At 45.8% G+C, this 16663-nt stretch overlaps 1 protein-coding gene across 2 annotated transcripts in view; it reads left to right on the top strand.

Annotated features, from left to right (window-relative positions):
• CLCN6 (chloride voltage-gated channel 6) overlaps positions 1-16663 on the top strand; it is a 58259-nt gene that overhangs the window by 3796 nt on the left and 37800 nt on the right. The window contains exons 6-23 of one of the 2 annotated variants that reach the window (XM_061450070.1): positions 321-427; positions 667-793; positions 1371-1438; positions 1531-1589; positions 2226-2358; positions 3272-3385; positions 3645-3811; positions 4677-4803; positions 5179-5305; positions 5645-5798; positions 5898-6057; positions 6201-6307; positions 6896-7082; positions 7697-7854; positions 8976-9132; positions 9838-9945; positions 10595-10720; positions 12032-16138. In XM_061450070.1, the coding sequence (XP_061306054.1) occupies positions 321-427; positions 667-793; positions 1371-1438; positions 1531-1589; positions 2226-2358; positions 3272-3385; positions 3645-3811; positions 4677-4803; positions 5179-5305; positions 5645-5798; positions 5898-6057; positions 6201-6307; positions 6896-7082; positions 7697-7854; positions 8976-9132; positions 9838-9945; positions 10595-10720; positions 12032-12112 (2267 nt within the window). In that variant the 3' untranslated portion in view covers positions 12113-16138. Of the gene's footprint in view, positions 1-320; positions 428-666; positions 794-1370; positions 1439-1530; positions 1590-2225; positions 2359-3271; positions 3386-3644; positions 3812-4676; positions 4804-5178; positions 5306-5644; positions 5799-5897; positions 6058-6200; positions 6308-6895; positions 7083-7696; positions 7855-8975; positions 9133-9837; positions 9946-10594; positions 10721-12031; positions 16139-16663 lie in introns of those variants that run through there. The other variant, XM_061450068.1, reaches the window with a different exon arrangement.

The raw sequence follows: 16663 nt of genomic DNA, 5'->3' as shown, positions 1-16663 counted from the left end.
GACTCTCAGACTTCTGCCATCAGTCACATTGATGATTAGTCAAGTTTTTAACTTGGCTCTGTAATTCAGCCCTTGAAACCAAGAATGTTTCCACTATTGTGTACACAGGCAAAGGCTAATCCCTGAAAGAATGAGTGGTTTCCCTTCCTTGTACTTTAGGTAAGCTCTGAAAATGAAGCCTGGCTTCCTGGTGAGTTGTGTCAGAGGCCCTGGCTGGTTTAGCGGGTTTGGCTCCTGGTGCCAGTGGGATCCCCAGACAGTACTCAATGATTGCTTGTTGCTGGGGGGAATGTTGTTGTTTTCCATGACCATCCCTGCAGCGGTGGAAGAATGCACTGAGAAAGGCTGTCTTGCATTGTCCTTGCTGGAGCTGCTGGGGTTCAACCTGACCTTCGTTTTTCTTGCCAGCCTTCTGGTTCTGATCCAAGTAAGTCTTAGGTACACTGCTGCTACTTACACAGCCTCCCTTTCCTCTCACATAGGTCCTGGGTATGAAGTATTCTTCTTGCTGGAAGCACTGTCTGCCCCAAGACACCAAACTAGCTTCTCAGTGCTGACTGACATAGCTAAGCAGGATCTCTCGGTCCTTTGCTGTGCTCTCTGATGACACATTGTTGATCAGCTATGAAATCAATGCAACACAACATCAGTGTTTTTTTTCTACAGCCTGTAGCAGCTGGATCAGGAATTCCTGAAATCAAGTGCTACCTCAATGGGGTAAAGGTTCCAGGGGTTGTGCGTCTCCGGACAGTGGTGTGCAAAGCTATGGGAGTGCTCTTCAGCGTGGCAGGAGGTATGAAGGGCTGTGGTGTATCAGTCTTGTTGGGAATCACTGAAGGGGAAAAAGTATGTCCTTGCTGTACATAGGGCACAAAAGGCTTCTCCCACCTTTCCAGTAAAATGATTTTAATGGGCTGGAGTAGAGTCATGAGCCCTGAATGCATATATATAGAGTAGAAAATAGAAGGATCAGGACTATCAGGGGAACTGTTCTGGGTGGGCTAGTCAGAAGTGACTCTTTGTGGTTCAGTCTTTGAGGGAGACATGAGAATTCTCCAGAACACATGGTCTGGAGCAGCCTGAAGGAGGTTAGTTGTGGGCAGCAGGGCGTAATAACTTTGAGAGTTCAGAGGCCTTGCACCAGCTGGCTTGGAATGATTCCACCCACTTGGAGCATAAAGTCTGTGCATATCTTCACAAACATCTGGGGGGGCTGAGGGGCCAGGGGTCAGCACTTTTTTGCACCTTGAGGGGAGACTGAGGAGCACAGGGGCATGGAGGTGGTGAGCTGGTCTCTCTTGGCAGTCAGCAAGGGAGGGCGGCAGCAGGGCCAGGGGGAACACATTGCCTCATTAGTCCTGTTTTTCCAGGTCTTTTTGTCGGGAAGGAGGGTCCAATGATTCACAGTGGTGCTGTTGTGGGTGCGGGTTTGCCACAGGTTAGTGCTGGCCTGGGTCACTGGCTTTGTAAGAGTACTGTGAGGATTAAGTTTCCATCCTCTCTGTTTCTAAATCTTTTCTTTGTTTGTAGTTCCAGAGCATCTCTTTGAGGAAGATCCAGTTTAACTTCCCTTATTTCCGCAGTGACAGGTACTGTATCCAGGATGTGGAGGAGGGGACAGGAGGATGAGTGAGCAGACTTCCTTGGGAGAAGGGATGAATCAGTCAGTAGTAGTTTCAATCTGTCTAGTGCCCTGCAGTTTCATTCTGCAGCAAGACAACACCAGGACTTGACTCTTCCATGCTGCTCTGCTCTGTCTCCATGTTCACTGACGTTCTTGTCTACTACACAGCAAACCTCTACCCACTTAAAGCCTTTAACCTGAATGGTTAAATGGCTTCACTGTTGGGAACAGGCTCAGTTACTCACCTGTTGTGGCCAAGATATACTATGGAGAAGGCTCATTTACCTGACTGAACAAAATATTGCCCTTCCCTCTGTCATTCTTTCAAGTGATACTGGAATTTCATAGTTTGGAATGGTTCCTTATATATGGGTATATGTGTAGTGCCAGAGTTTTGCTCTTTGTTGGTGCTGTAGAGAAAGCATGATGCTGTAGCAACTTGCTGAATAAGTCTTGCTGCCATGGCCAGCACTTCTCCCAGCTGTCACTCCTGTAACCCTGGGATATATCCATAAATGGGAATGGTCTCTTACTTTGCAGAACCTAAGCACCTCCAGAGCTCTACTATGCTAAACTGGGACCATTTCCCTCTTTGTTTCAGGGATAAAAGGGATTTTGTATCTGCGGGAGCTGCTGCAGGGGTTGCTGCTGCCTTTGGAGCACCAATTGGGGGCACTCTTTTCAGCTTGGAAGAAGGTTCTTCTTTCTGGAACCAGGGACTTACATGGAAAGTGGTGAGTAGTGACTCTCTTTCTGTGTGTCTTTTCCTTGAGCTAGACATTTGGGGGAGGTCTTCTCTGTGAGAGTGTTCAGATTATCCTGTCTTGCCCCTGAGCTGTCATGGCAGGAGAAAGATCGCCTGCTCTATCAGTGCTCCAGAATTACTACAGATGAGTACTACTAGCAGAGATGAGTCTGGTACTATGATACTAGATGAGTTTGGAGCAATGGGACAACTCTGTGGGCAGCACATACAGTGTACCTGGGAGAAAGGGCTGTTGTGCCTGGGCTCTTGGCTGTCCCATCGTTTGGGAGCAGACAGAGTAGGCAGGTGCTGGATTTCTTTCTGTTTTTCTCTGCATTGGGGAACTGTATTGCAGCAATTCCCCATGCCTTCAAGTTGCAGATTTTCTCTTGCCTGCTGTTAGAAAGTTGACAGTATATTAAGAAATGTGTTGGATTTCAGGATGCTTTTGGCATTACACCTAACATCTTGTTGCTGGGATTCAGTTAGTCTACTCTTTCTCAGCAGGGGTAAAAGAAGCCAGGGGATTTGCCAAGATAGCAACACTCAGAGCCACTGAAGAGCTCAATTCCAACTCCAGACATGATGTGTTAATTGATGCTTGTAATTGATTAGCAACTGCAAATTAACATATTTGACTAAAGAGAGCTTTTGCTGCAAGAATTACTAGGTGAAATTCCTAACTCCTTGTGCAGGAAACCAAATCATATGGTTATAGTAGTCCATCCATTCTAGCCCTGCTCCCTTTTGCACTAGGGGATGGGTGTTAAACCTCAGTGTATTATTTTCCTAAAGCCTAAGAAGGCTCTGAGGTTCCCTTCCCCAGGTGTAAGTCTCAAGGAAGAGCTGACTGTGCCAGTCTTAATTCTGGGAATCTTTACTTCTTTTTTATACTACCTCAGCTTTTCTGTTCCATGGCTGCCACCTTCACCCTGAATTTTTTCCGCTCTGGGATTCAGTTTGGAAGTTGGGGGTCTTTCCAGCTCCCTGGGCTGCTGAACTTTGGGGAGTTTAAGGTAAGACTTAGTGCTTTTTATTTCGTATACCCCTCCAGACTTTTGTCGGTTCAGTGTTTCTGTTATTTGGGTTTCGTTTTTTTTTGATACATGCTTCTATTTCATTGATGGGCAGTTGATATTTAGCTGCGGTAGATTGATAACCTACAACAGAATTGTTCCCCTGTGGTCATAGCTGCTAAATCTCCTGTTGTGGAGACAGAAGCAGTTGGAAATTGCAGCAAAAACTAATGCTTTTTTAATCCTTTTCTGCACGTAGTGCTCTGAGTCTGATAAGAAATGCCACCTGTGGACAGCTGTGGACTTGGGCTTCTTCATTCTGATGGGGATTGTAGGAGGCCTTCTTGGTGCCACCTTCAACTGCCTGAACAAGAGACTTGCCAAGTACCGCATGCGGAATGTGCATCCCAAGCCAAAGCTGGTCAGGTATTTGTGCTCTGTTGAGTTGTTGCAGGAATCTGACCTCTGTTCAGAATCTAGAAGACCCAGTGAGTGCGGTGGGAGAAAATCCCAGACCTATTCTTTTGAAGTCACCAAACTCCATAGAACTTAAAAGTGAACATCAGAAACCAGATGTTACAGTCCCTGTGCGTTTTTGTAATTACTCTGGTGGTACGGAGAGAGCTGCAACTCCCCTTACAAGGCTGTGAAGGGAGGTCTTTATTATAAAGGCTATAGCTGAACAAGACAGAGCTTTTTCTCTATGCAGTATCTTTTTATGTCTTGACCAGACAGATGTGGAAGCAAGAGATGATGCCATTGTTTAAATCTACATCTGAGCTAATATCTGTGCTATTTAGAAGGAGTTGCTGTGTCATTGTGGAAAATAGCTGGTTTTGCTCAATTCTTAAATAAGAAGTCCAGGTTTGAAAAGAAAACCCCAACAAACCCCAGAAGTGTATGTCAGCAGTTAGAAAAGTGATTGTGAGATGATGCATCAACCTGTCCAGTCCTGTCTTAGCCTTTTACCCTGTAAGGATCTACAGACCATTGTTTCCATGTGAACAGTCTCATGACTGAACCCTTCCCCATGGCTTTTTAATATGTGACTGCTGTGTGTTCTCTGGGCAGAAATAGCTCCTTTTTGGGGCAGGCAACTAAAAAAGGGAGCTAACAATATCCCTGGCAACCAAGTCACGATTCAGCTTGACTTGCAGAGTCCCCTGCTTCTGATGTTCAGTTGAGGTAACTGCTGCTTCTTGCAGCTTTACCAAAGTCATATGCAGGGCTGGGACTTGGTTACAAGGCTGAGTGTGTCTTCAAGTGTATGGTTTCTATTATGTATTTGCAGAGTCTTGGAGAGCCTGCTGGTGTCATTGACTACCACAGTCGTGGTCTTCGTAGCCTCCATGGTTCTGGGGGAATGCCGGCAGATGTCTTCCACTGGTCACAGTGGCAATGACACTCTGAACCTGCAGGTAAGGCATCTTATGTGAAGATTATACATTGCTATCATCTTGTTCACCCTCCAGACAAGCACAGGTACATAATGAGCTTTTGGCAGCATGCAGTACGTAACAGAACTTCAGTGAAAGCCCATGGACAGTTGCAGGACCTTAGGGTAGTCATGAAAACTACCCTTTGTGCTTTTGGACTTTGGGAAAGCAGCTCAGGCTGTGATTTGGGGATCCCACTGATTCTTCAGGCCCCATCTCTGTTATTGGTGTTCAGTCTGAGCTTTCCAAAGCATGGGCTGACATCCCTATACAGCAGAGTTACTTCCATTCTGCCCAAAGGCTAATATAGAAGAGAGTGGATTCTAACTGTTCCTGGTCTTTTGTGTCCTGCATTAGGGTATGTCAGAGGATGTGAATTCAAGCATTAAAACTTTTTTCTGCCCAAATGAAACCTACAATGACATGGCCACACTCTTCTTTAACCCTCAGGAGTCAGCTATCTTGCAGCTCTTCCACCAGGATGGTGAGTAGCTAAGAAACAGTGTCCCATCCCATGCTTAGGCTTCAGAGCTTCATCTTGCTTGAAACAAGATTCATAAGAACCACTAGGCTCAGAGCACTTCAGGCCTTCATGGCTTTAGTGGACTGCTAGCACAACAGGTGAAAGCCTTCTCCATGGGAAGAAAGCCTTGCTTTTCCTCTCTTTTTCACTTACTCATTTTCTTCATGTGTGTTTGGATTGGGAGATGAAGTAGCTGTTGTGAGATGAGCCTGCTGTGAGCTGAGGGGTGGATGGTGCAATACTACTGTCTCTGTCTGGCAGACCTGTGCCCCTTTAGTCATGATTCTTCTTGTGTTGCAGGTACTTTCAGCCCAGTCACACTGTCCTTGTTCTTCCTTCTCTATTTCTCACTCTCCTGTTGGACATATGGGATCTCTGTGCCCAGTGGTCTTTTTGTGCCATCACTGCTTTGTGGGGCTGCCTTCGGACGCCTGGTCGCCAACCTCCTCAAAAGGTGCATTGTGTGTGTGTGTTTGAGAGAAGAGAGATGTGCTGCAGGCACACACTGAGATCTCAGGGTGTTCTAATCTTCAGGCTCTGTGTTTTGCTCTAGCTACATTGGCCTGGATCACATCTACTCGGGAACTTTTGCACTGATTGGGGCAGCAGCATTCCTGGGAGGAGTGGTCCGCATGACTATCAGCCTGACTGTCATCCTAATTGAATCCACCAATGAGATCACCTATGGGCTCCCCATAATGATCACCCTCATGGTGAGTGTAGAGTCTTAGCTCTGGCTTCTTGCAGGTTGCTTGAACATGCACTGTGCCCGAGTCTCTGTTCCTTCAAGGGCTATGATAAGTCAAGGAGTTGTTCTTGGAGCAACAACTCAGTAGACCTTGTGTTTGCTCTGCAGGTAGCCAAATGGACTGGAGACTTTTTCAACAAAGGCATTTATGACATCCATGTGAACTTGCGAGGAGTGCCTCTGCTGGAGTGGGAAACCGAGGTGGAAATGGATAAGTAAGGCTGCTCCTCTTGGCAGTGGGTTGGAGTTTGTGGTAGGGTTCTTACTCAAAGGAATGCTGTAATGCAGGGGGGTGGTGCTTCATCTCCAACAAACCTGGCTGCTCTGAGAGGAGCAGCTGGGAGAGGAGTTGGGAGTTGTGCATTGGGCCTGTGGCAGGAAAGAGGTTCTGGAGCCATTTCTGAGGAGGAGTGGATGGGTGGAGATCTAAGGAGTAGATCCATGAGGTTCAGCATGATATCTGAAAGTGTCCCACTGGACTTTCCTTCTTGCAGAATTCCATCTTCTTCCCAACTGTTGTTGTTTTCCAGTAGTGTTTAAACACTTTCTATGCCATAAGTTGGAACCTTTTTCCTTGCCAATAGTGCATCACTGATGCACTGTTAAAAGTCAGGTCAGTTGTGCCAGCACTGCTAGTAACACAGTAAAGATGAGCACATAGGTACAAGGAGCTGGCAGAACTGTACTGCAGCAGAATCCTTTAGGATCTCCTTTTGGGACTAGTTTGTTTCCTTGTTTGTCCATTACCAGCCTTTTGTCACTGACATGATGCATGCAACAATCTTGAATTTCTTTCCCTGCAGACTACGAGCCAGTGACATCATGGAACCCAACTTGACCTATGTCTACCCACACACCAGGATCCAGTCCCTTGTCAGCATCCTGCGCACAACTGTCCATCATGCCTTCCCTGTAGTGACTGAGAACCGGGGCAACGAGAGGGAGTTCATGAAGGGAAATCAACTGATAAGTAATAACATCAAATTCAAGGTAAAAAGAAGTTTTTGATGAGTTGAAGGTGAAGAGCTTTGTTTTACAGGTGGAAGGCCCTTTCTTTTGTTATCTGTGCCTTTGTCAGTGCAGAATTCAGGTCACAGATAAGCACCTACTGCAATACAAAATTTTCAAGGGCTCGGTTTCATTCCATTGTCCATGTCATGGTAAAGGCAGAAGTGAGCTGCACTCCCAGAGGCAAAAGTTAAGACTTACCTGTTTAGGATAGACATAGAAAACGTTTCGATTTGTTACTGAAGTACCGAATCCACCACTGAGATCATTAGTAGGTGCCTAAATGCTTCTTCCCTTTGTAGAAGGGGTAGCGGGACAGATGCTTTAGTCCCTTGGGAAACTTAAAAGTTTAAGGTCAGAATGAATAATAAACATGCTTATGGCATGCTCATGCCCTAGCAAAAAAGGGTGCCTGAGTTCTTAAACTTCACCTTGTGTCCAAGGACAGTACAGTCCTGCTGGCTATTCTCACAAGTACTGCGGCAGCACTAGGGAGCACCTTACCTGTTGTCATACAGCTATGAACAGATAGTTCATAGTTGCTCTTGGATAATTGTTAACCTGCTTTATATCTGCAAATTGTTTGCTGCATGCAGAAATCCAGCATCCTCACCCGAGCCGGAGAGCAGCGCAAGCGCAGCCAGTCCATGAAGTCCTACCCCTCGAGTGAGCTGCGTAATATGTGCGATGAGCACATAGCGACGGAGGAGCCACCAGAAAAGGAGGATCTGCTGCAGCAGATGCTAGAGAGAAGGTGAGATCCTGGTAGGCACAGGCGTATGGGAACAGGGTGTTTCTATATGTTGAGATGCGATGCTTCTTGCAGTCCCTGTCATTCCATATATCAAAGGAAACAGTGCTACTATCCATGGGAAAAGACTTCTTAGCAGGGCCTGTTGTGGTAGGACAAAGGATGATGGTTTTAAACTAAAACAAGGACATTTAGGCTGGATTTGAGGAAATAAATCTTTACAGTGAGGGTGGTAAAAGCCTGGCACAACTTGCCCAGAGAGGTGGTGGATGCACCATCCCTGGAGATATTCCAGGCCAGGCTTTATGTGGTTCTGGGCAACCTGATCTAGATGAAGATTTCCCTGCTCACTGCAGGTGGGTTGGACTGGGGAAGCTTTGAAGGTCGCTTCCAAACCAAACCAAACCATTCTATGATTTTAGGTTTTAGGAGAAGGGACTTGTCAGGTCTCATCAGCCAGTGCTGGGGCTCACACTTGTGACTGAGTCTTAATGACTTGATGGTAGTGTCCAACCTGTTAACTTAAATTCCTTTCAAACACCTATCTGAAAACATTTCCTGGGGAAATGTCTTGTCTGTAGAAATCCATGGCCTCTTGTCTGTAGAGAACTGAGAGCTCTACAAAGCTCACTTTTCCCAAGAGAGGAGTTAATGACCTGGTGCTGTAATGTTGATACCACTTTCCTGTAACTGGGCTGTGTCACCAGGCTTATGTTGCAGTTACGTCCAAGCAGAAGCCCAGTCCAGTGAATCAGTTAATCACCTAGTGATTGTAACTGTTACGAGTAGGGTCCTGACCCTGATGTTTTCCCAGATGCTTCAGCTTTTATTAGAATCTGAATATTTTGGCACTGGAAATTGCTCTAGTAGCAAGAGATTTGAATTTGAGAGTTGTGAGACTCTATCCTGCTGCTGTTATCACACTCTGCTGATGCTAATGGGTCTTGATCCCTCTCTGCTATTTTGTTTCATGGAGAAAAGGCTTGCTTGTCACTAGTAGGCGTCCCAGAAATGTTCAGGAGAAGGTTGCAAAGAGCTGAAGTAGCTGTTGCTTTGGAGGCAGGGGTATATGTTTCTCCTTAAGTTCATGCATCTTGTAACATGCAGTGTTAAATCTGCCACAGATACACTCCCTACCCCAACCTGTACCCTGACCAGTCTCCCAGTGAAGAGTGGACCATGGAGGAGCGCTTCAGACCGTTGACCTTCCATGGCTTGATCTTGCGCTCACAGCTGGTCACGCTCCTTGTCAGGGGGGTTTGTTACTCCGAGAGCCAGTCGGTGAGTCTTCCTCATCAGGAGTTGTAGCAGAGACATCCCTACCCTCCCAGCTGAGAAGGCTGGGAGCAGTATGTATGGGCTGCAAAAAAGAGTATACCTATTTTTACACTTTAAGGAATGCATCTGTGTGTTAAAAGCTGCAGATGTGTAATGTGAATTCTCCTGGCAGCTCTAGAATAAAGAGACTTGAATTTCTGTTTAAGTATCCCAGGAAAAGAGGACAGCTACTGTTTAAGAAATAAACAGGCCCATTTGTGGCATAAAGGTGCAGTCCTGTCAGAGCTGGAGAATGGAGGACAGATATCAAATACAAATAGAGCAACTCGCAGTGTACGCTGCATGTTCTTAACTCCTGTGTGCCAAGGTCTTACCAGAAGTGTCAGCTGTATCACTGAAATCAGCAGGAGCATTTGTAATTGAGGCCCATCTGCAAGGCTGATTTGTTGCTGCCCTCCAGCGTGGAGTGTAGATCTGTCAGAGTTTGGAGAGCAGACCCATTGCTCTATCAGCTAAGTGCCTGCATAGGTTTGGGCTTGCACTGCTGCATTCTGAGATGAGCTGCTCTGAGTACCTCTGCAGATGTATGTGTGGGCATGGGGGGATCTGGGTGAGCAACTGGGAGGAATCATTTGCTGTGCTGCTTGCAGCCCATGTACTGTGTGGGATGGTGACACATCAGCTCAGTGGGATTTGTTTTAAATGCAGAGTGCAAGTCAGCCTCGTCTGTCCCATGCAGAGATGTCTGAGGATTATCCCCGTTATCCAGATATCCATGACTTGGACCTCACATTGCTGAACCCTCGCATGATAGTGGTAAGAGATGCACTGCAGCGTGACAGTGTTTCCTAACAGATGTTTAGGACTGTCTCAAGCCTTTAGAAAAGGCTGAGAGCACATTTAAGTCCACCCCTGGGTGCAGTGACCAACATCCTGTACTTCTCATGCATTCAGTCAGCTTTGTCTGCAAGTCAGTCCTCATGCCTGCTGTGAGGTAACATCTCACAAAGGTGCTTAACTTCCAGAATGAAATGTTGCCTGTCTAGGTTAACTTCCTTCTATTTTATACTTCTGGCCAGGCAAACTGCTGCTGTTTGTAACTCCATGTGCTGGCAGCTCAGCCAGTGGCAGGCCTGTCATTGACTTTGTGACAGGAAGGTTGCTGTGTAAGCCAAAGTGCTTTTTTAATATACATTCTTATTTTCCTGGGCCTGCATTTATCCTGCTCAGAGGCTTTCTGCAGCATTGGGCTCTTAAGATCCTGGGTTACAGTGTTCAAGCAAACCATGAAAAATTCATGTTCCTGAAATAATTTGGTATTTGTGGAGAAATAGAAGATGCCCCCTGTCTGGTACCCTGCCCAGAGATCAGTGCGTTGGAAGACTTGCAGGAATTGCTTGTTAGTGATTCCTAGAGATAGTGAAAATGCCTCTTGTAAATAACATAATTGTTTTTTCTCTCTCAGGATGTCACCCCATACATGAACCCATCACCCTTTGCTGTCTCTCCAAATACACATGTGTCACAAGTCTTCAACCTGTTTAGGACAATGGGACTCAGACATTTACCGGTTGTGAATGCAGTTGGAGAGGTAAGTCCTGGTCTCCATTTTCTCTTGGCAAAGCAAGGAAGCCACTGTGGCTTATGCAATGTCTTCCACCTTTGGGAGAATTAAGATCTCTTAACATCAAAGAAAAATGCTTTAAAGAGATCAGAATGTGATGATCTTAAGACCCTGAAGCATTCTTGATTACTGTGTCTCTGTTACCATGTTTGTGTCCATGCTTCCTGCCTTCCACACACAGTCTCAGGCTGGCAGCATGTGGAAGCTTTTACTGTCTTGTACCTATTGAGAGGCCTTGAGCTCATCAGAGGCCACTCATTTGGGTTCCTCTTTGTCAACTTTATTCAAGGCCAAAAGCAGAATTTCCTTCACATTGGGGCAGGGGGTTTTTCTGCTAGAAGGGAACTTGCATTGTGTCCGTACTCATGGGAGCAGCAGAACAAAGGAGTTGTTGAACGGGTTGTTCTCGATTCACTTGTCTTTGCCATCTACAATGCTCAGGAACGGTCAGTAGGTGTCAGCAACTTCCTATAAACAGTGGGAAACTCCTTTAAGCCTGAACTGGTCTGTGCATGAGACAGCAGTGTCTTTTCTACCTCTTGAGGGTTGCCAATAGCTACTCTGCAGAGTGTGCTGCTTGAATACACGAGATGTTGACTCTTTCCGTGTTTAGCATATGATGCTGTTGCAGTGCTAGAGAGCAGCCTAGTTCTAAACTCTTTCAATGTGTAAAATCACTGAGGTGTTTCATCAGCTGGAACATCTGGCTTGACTGTTCCCCCAGTCTGGGGAGAGGGTCCGTTTTGTGACCTGCCAGCTGGTGATGGCCAGTGTGCAGTCACCACTTAGCTAGCCTTTACCGTTTCTCTGTTGTGGTCTTTAGAGCTTCCTAAAATGTATCTGATAAGGGCTGTCTGCAGTCATGTCATGTGGGATATCTGAAATGTCTCTACTATGAAGCCATAAGAGAGCTGTTATTTCCTATTAGTTTTCACTTTCCAAAGGATTTGGTTACATCTCTATGCTGTCGAACATGGACGGGATTTCCCTTCCTATGTGGGGGTAACTAGTGCTGTGTCCAGACATCATAGCAGCGGTTAAGCTGTCTGTTTGGGTGTATTTAAAGCAGTATCTTGCCTGCAGACAAGTGCTGGCAGAGGGAGGGGTGTTGTTTTGGCAAGATTTGAACTTGACCCCACTCTAACTCGGCATCAGTCAGGATCTGCTTGCACGTTCCCTCTTTTGGGGAGTTAGAAAGAACAACAGCTCTACCATGCGTGTCTGTTAGTGACACACCTGTGATACTGACTTTTTTCCTCTCTTTCTTCCTCTTTTAAGATTGTTGGGATAATCACTCGGCACAACCTGACCCACGAATTTCTGCAGGCAAGACTGAGACAACACTATCAGAGCATTTGATGCCCCTGCCCACCCTGCCCCACTGTCGGTGGCTACCTCCCTCTTCCAAGCCTGCACACGCGCTCGCATTCCGCTTGGACCCCTCAAGGCCCAAGACTTGCCGTTTGGCTTCTCACATGCATATCAAGCCTGGGGAGCTGGAAAACACCTTGCTAGCCAGAGAATTAGAGGAGCTGCCTGGGCCCAGAGCTATTGGTTGGTCTCAGGCACTTGGTTTGACCACTTTTGATCCAGTTTTTTTCTTTTCCTGTGCCCCAGTTATCTCCTTTCGTCAACTGTCCTGACACTGTATGTTCTGCTATTTTGGTTTTTGGGTTTTTCTTTGAAGGGTTGGAAAAAGAATCCTCTATCTCCACTATGTCCTATGCAGGAAACTTCAGCATCTTTTCCCTGTCTTCCTGTATGTGTCATTTTAACTCTTCCTCCCTTGTTCCTGCAACTGTTGCCTTATTTGTCTGAGAAGGGAGTCACTGTCAGGGCTGAGAGAGGAGATATTGAAGTTTGCAGTTATCAAATAGCTGCTCTGGAGGATGCCTTTTCTCAGAAGCAGTATTATAAAATCCAGCTCTGGAAGTACACCTCTTTGCAGGTGTTCCCAGTTGTCCGTCTTTTTCCACTCTGGCTTCATTTGTTCCTAATTTCCCTCCTTCTGTCATAGGGAAATGTCCCTGCTGTGTTGTTTTTGACAGCAGCTGGCTTTTGAGAGCAGCTCAGCAAATCAGGAGTTCAGTTCAATTCCAGTTACTGTTTGAGATTATAAATATTTAATACATTTGCAGAGCATCTCAGAGAAGGGAGATCTCTTTCCCTCTTAGCTATTGTTATTATCTCCCTGTAAGAGACTCTTCTAAGGCACTTTATGGCACTTCACTTTGTCACTAACCTGACACTCCTGCATTTCTTGGCATTTGTAGGCACTTTGTCCTTGTACTGATCCAACGATGAGAGCCTGGGACACCTTTCTAGCTAGGGTTAGAGACCAGGGAACCTACATCTTCAGAGCATGATGAGGTGTTGCTTTCTGGAGGCTAATAGAACTGTTGCCCTGTCTCTGGGCTCAGTTGAATTCTCTCTGTTGAGACGAGAGCCAGTATAACTTAAAGCTGCCATACAGGAGGGATACTTAGTGACTAACAGGCAGGATTTGCTGCAGGGTGATAAGTGGGGCTGTCTGTGCTCTAAAAATGCTTGGGATAATGCTTGCAATAGCAACAGCCACATATCTAGAAGGGTAAAATCAGCACTTAGAAGCCAGTTGCAGCCAGTTCAGTGCTTTAGCAGGTACCATCCTGGCCAGCACCTGTATTGTTCCAGCAGGCACCTGCCCTCCTGAGTTTTGCATCGAGATAACCCTCAGTGGGAAGCCAGCACTGTGCCTCCAGGGGCTGCAGAGCTGATTGGCTTGATAAAGCACAGAGCATTCTCTCAGCCAAGAGACTGGGCCAAGTATCATGGGGAATGTATCCCAGAAAAGCTTCTACACAGCCTCTGAGCACTCCAGTTAACCTGTTGTCTGCCATAGATGGGAGCTGTGGCAGAGGGAATCAGACATTATTGTATTCTCTGAATTCAGAAACTCATCGGTAGTGAAGTTTTTCCTGACTAAGCCTGAAGAAGTTGTGCTCTTTTCCTACGGGTATCAAAACACTAAATCTGTTAAAACAGCCTCATTGACTGACTTTGTGGAAGCTGATTGTTCCAGGGCACTGCTCTGCAAGCTGTTGCCTGCTGAGCCCTGCTACAGATAGGCTTCTGAGGAGGTTTTGTTCTCGGGTCACCAGGTCTTGAGGTAGAGCTCTCGAAGTCTCTGGCACTCTTAGATGTTCATGGAGTCTTTGCAGTCTGGATGGTTGGTAGATGTATTCTGTGGCTGTGCTTGCAGTGAAGACAACTGAATCATGGGAAACTCTGGAATTTTGGCCAACAGATAAGAGAAAACTTGTTTTTTAAAGTGGTTCCTGGGGCCAAGTTTTAGTGTAGAATTTGTCCTTACGCAGTGCATGGCTTAGCTGGAAAGTTTGGTTTTAGCACAGCTGTTTGTAAGCACTTAGATTCTAATTTTTATTCCTCTCTGTTGACATCTGGAGGCCTTTTTTCCACTTGGTGTTGTCTCAAACCTGCTGCTGTATTAGGAGATGAAGGGCACATCTTTTGTTTTCAAGAATGCATTTATACCATTTCCACCAAGGGAAGTGAGCTGTGGTACATGCAGTGGCAGTTGTGGCAGAGGAAGCTGTGTGTGTCTGAGGACCCTTTGTTAACTATGGCCACTGAAGAGGGCTGCTTGGGAAGTGACCTATCCAAAGAGCAGGGAATGTTTGTTCTTTTCCCTTTCCTGCTGTAGAACTTGCAGCAGCAGCTCTTGTCTCCCCCACTGAAATAGCTTCGGAGGCTTGTGAATATCCTAGCTCTATTTCAAAGGAGGCATGCAAGCTCTTCAGCTTCCACAAGTAAAGTGAAGGTGTTTTCCTACAGCCACTATCCATCTTGTGCCTTCAACCTGGGCTCCTTAGCTGGGACAGGTGGGGCATGTTCCTTACAGCAGATCAGTTGGCATCAGCTACTGCTCTTTCTTGGCTTGCAAGTTCTTTCCCTGTAAGTAGAGTAAGGATGTTTGTTCTCTCCAGATAGTCTCTGCTGATGATTTCCTGATTTACCAATGTTCCCTGAGTTCTGGTCTTGTAGTGAGCTATCCCAAGAGACTTCCAGCATCCTTTAGTACTCTCTGGAGCTGGGCTGTAGGTTTGAAATACGCTTCTATTAACCTACCTTTCATTTGAAGGATTTGTGCTCATGGGCAGTTACAAATCGCAGAACTCCTGTTTTGATGGGATTTCAGCTCACACTAATGTGCTTGGGTGCTATAGGATTGCTGAATCCACATGTTCAGAATGCCCCGTGTCTCTCAGTGACAGATCTCTTTCCTCTTGCTCATGATGAGCGATTGTGTGTGGAAGGTTTCTCCTCTTCATGCACATCAATAGGGCTCCTTAGGTGGTTTGCCTTGGGCTGGTCATGTCCTGTTTTATTTGTGTACACAAGCTGCAGCAGTATATTTTGCTGGGATGTCTTGTCGTCACTACTGAGGCCTGGAGTCAGGCAATCCAGACAAGACAGGCTGAAAAACCTTGTCAAGGTTTGTCTGAGCACCAGCTGCACTTCCCCAGGAGAAGGCCACTTGCTTTCAGCCTGCTGTCAGCACTGTCTTCTCTGTGCATCTGTCTGACCCAAATGTTCCAGCTGGAAAGCACACCCTGTTCATTCCTTCCCTAAAGAAGTTTTAAATGAGGGTGGTGGGTGACCTTGTCAGTTGCTTTAAAGGGAAAACTGAGTGTGCAGTCAGTGTTCTGTAGCTTGCAGAAAGGGAATTACAAGTTCATCTGACGTTTGGAGATGCAGCGTTTCCCTTCTGCTAAGGACTGGTGCAAAGTGGCTCCCGTTGAATCAGTCTTGTTCTCACACTTTGCTCTCTTAGCTCCTTTCTTAAAACACATTCACTGCTTCTACCCTGGCTCTGGTTGCTTAGTGATGTACAAGAAACTTACTTCTAATGTTAGGTGCCTGTAACCCTTTACTCAGAGCAACACTAAAGGAATCGTACAAATAACTGGATTAGTATTGATGGCAGAAGTTAGGGGATACTATGGGGCATTCTCTGCTGCCCCATGGTTTCCTGTGCAGTGTTAACTGATGCGGTTTTGACTTGTTGACTTACTGTGAGCCATTCCAATGGTAGCAACTTTCCATTTGGTTTTGGGGTTGTTTTTTTGCACTGTTTTTTGTTATGAAATGATGTAAGCTAATTCCTTGGTGTATATAAATGGTATTTTTTTTTAAATTTGTATGAATATATTTTTATTTGAACTATGGCACTTGGGAAGTATTCATGTAACCATAACGTGTCTGAGAGTAAAACATTTGTGTGTCTCCTTCAGCACTTTCAAGGCCTTTTGATGTTTCTAGCGGTGTTTTATTTTTGCCCTTTATTCTAATAAAACTAGTAGAACATGGCAATATCCAAGAACATCATTTGAGGATGATGAGTAATTGCTATTTATGAGCTTTCTGGATCTAACAGCGTGTGCAGAAGGTGCACTGAGGCTGGGCAGAGGTAGGAATTAGTGTAATCCTTTAGGCTGTGACCACTCCAGTCCCGTGTTCTCTCACAACAGCTTGTTTCAAAGGCGGGAATAACAAATGTTTGATGAGGAGTTGAACTCTCCTGAATTGTGCAGCAACTGCTGATTTTCTTACCTGAGAAATCCAAAACTTGTAAGTGGTGGTTTGCCTTGCATTTTTCTTGGCTGGTTACCAGAAAAGCTGTGTAATACATTAATGTCTGAATTAAAACCCCTTTCTACCAAGATTTATAGACTCATTAAATCCAACCACATGTCACGATCCCCATACCTGTAAACTGTGTCTCTAGCAGAAGAATTTAGTGTTATTTGGTGAGATTTCTTTCCAGTTTTGCTTTGCTTTGGTGGGAGGATACAAGCTGCTTCCTTTAGCATATGTGCATACCTACACAGGTGTGTATCATGCAGGAAG

Source organism: Pezoporus flaviventris, unplaced genomic scaffold (assembly GCF_033815535.1).
Source record: "Pezoporus flaviventris isolate CSIRO_AGI_PZ_B2104156 unplaced genomic scaffold, CSIRO_AGI_Pfla_v1 ptg000009l, whole genome shotgun sequence".
Lineage (NCBI taxonomy): Eukaryota > Metazoa > Chordata > Aves > Psittaciformes > Psittacidae > Pezoporus > Pezoporus flaviventris.
Note: the sequence above shows the minus strand (reverse complement) of the source record. Positions and strands in the feature narration are given on the sequence as shown.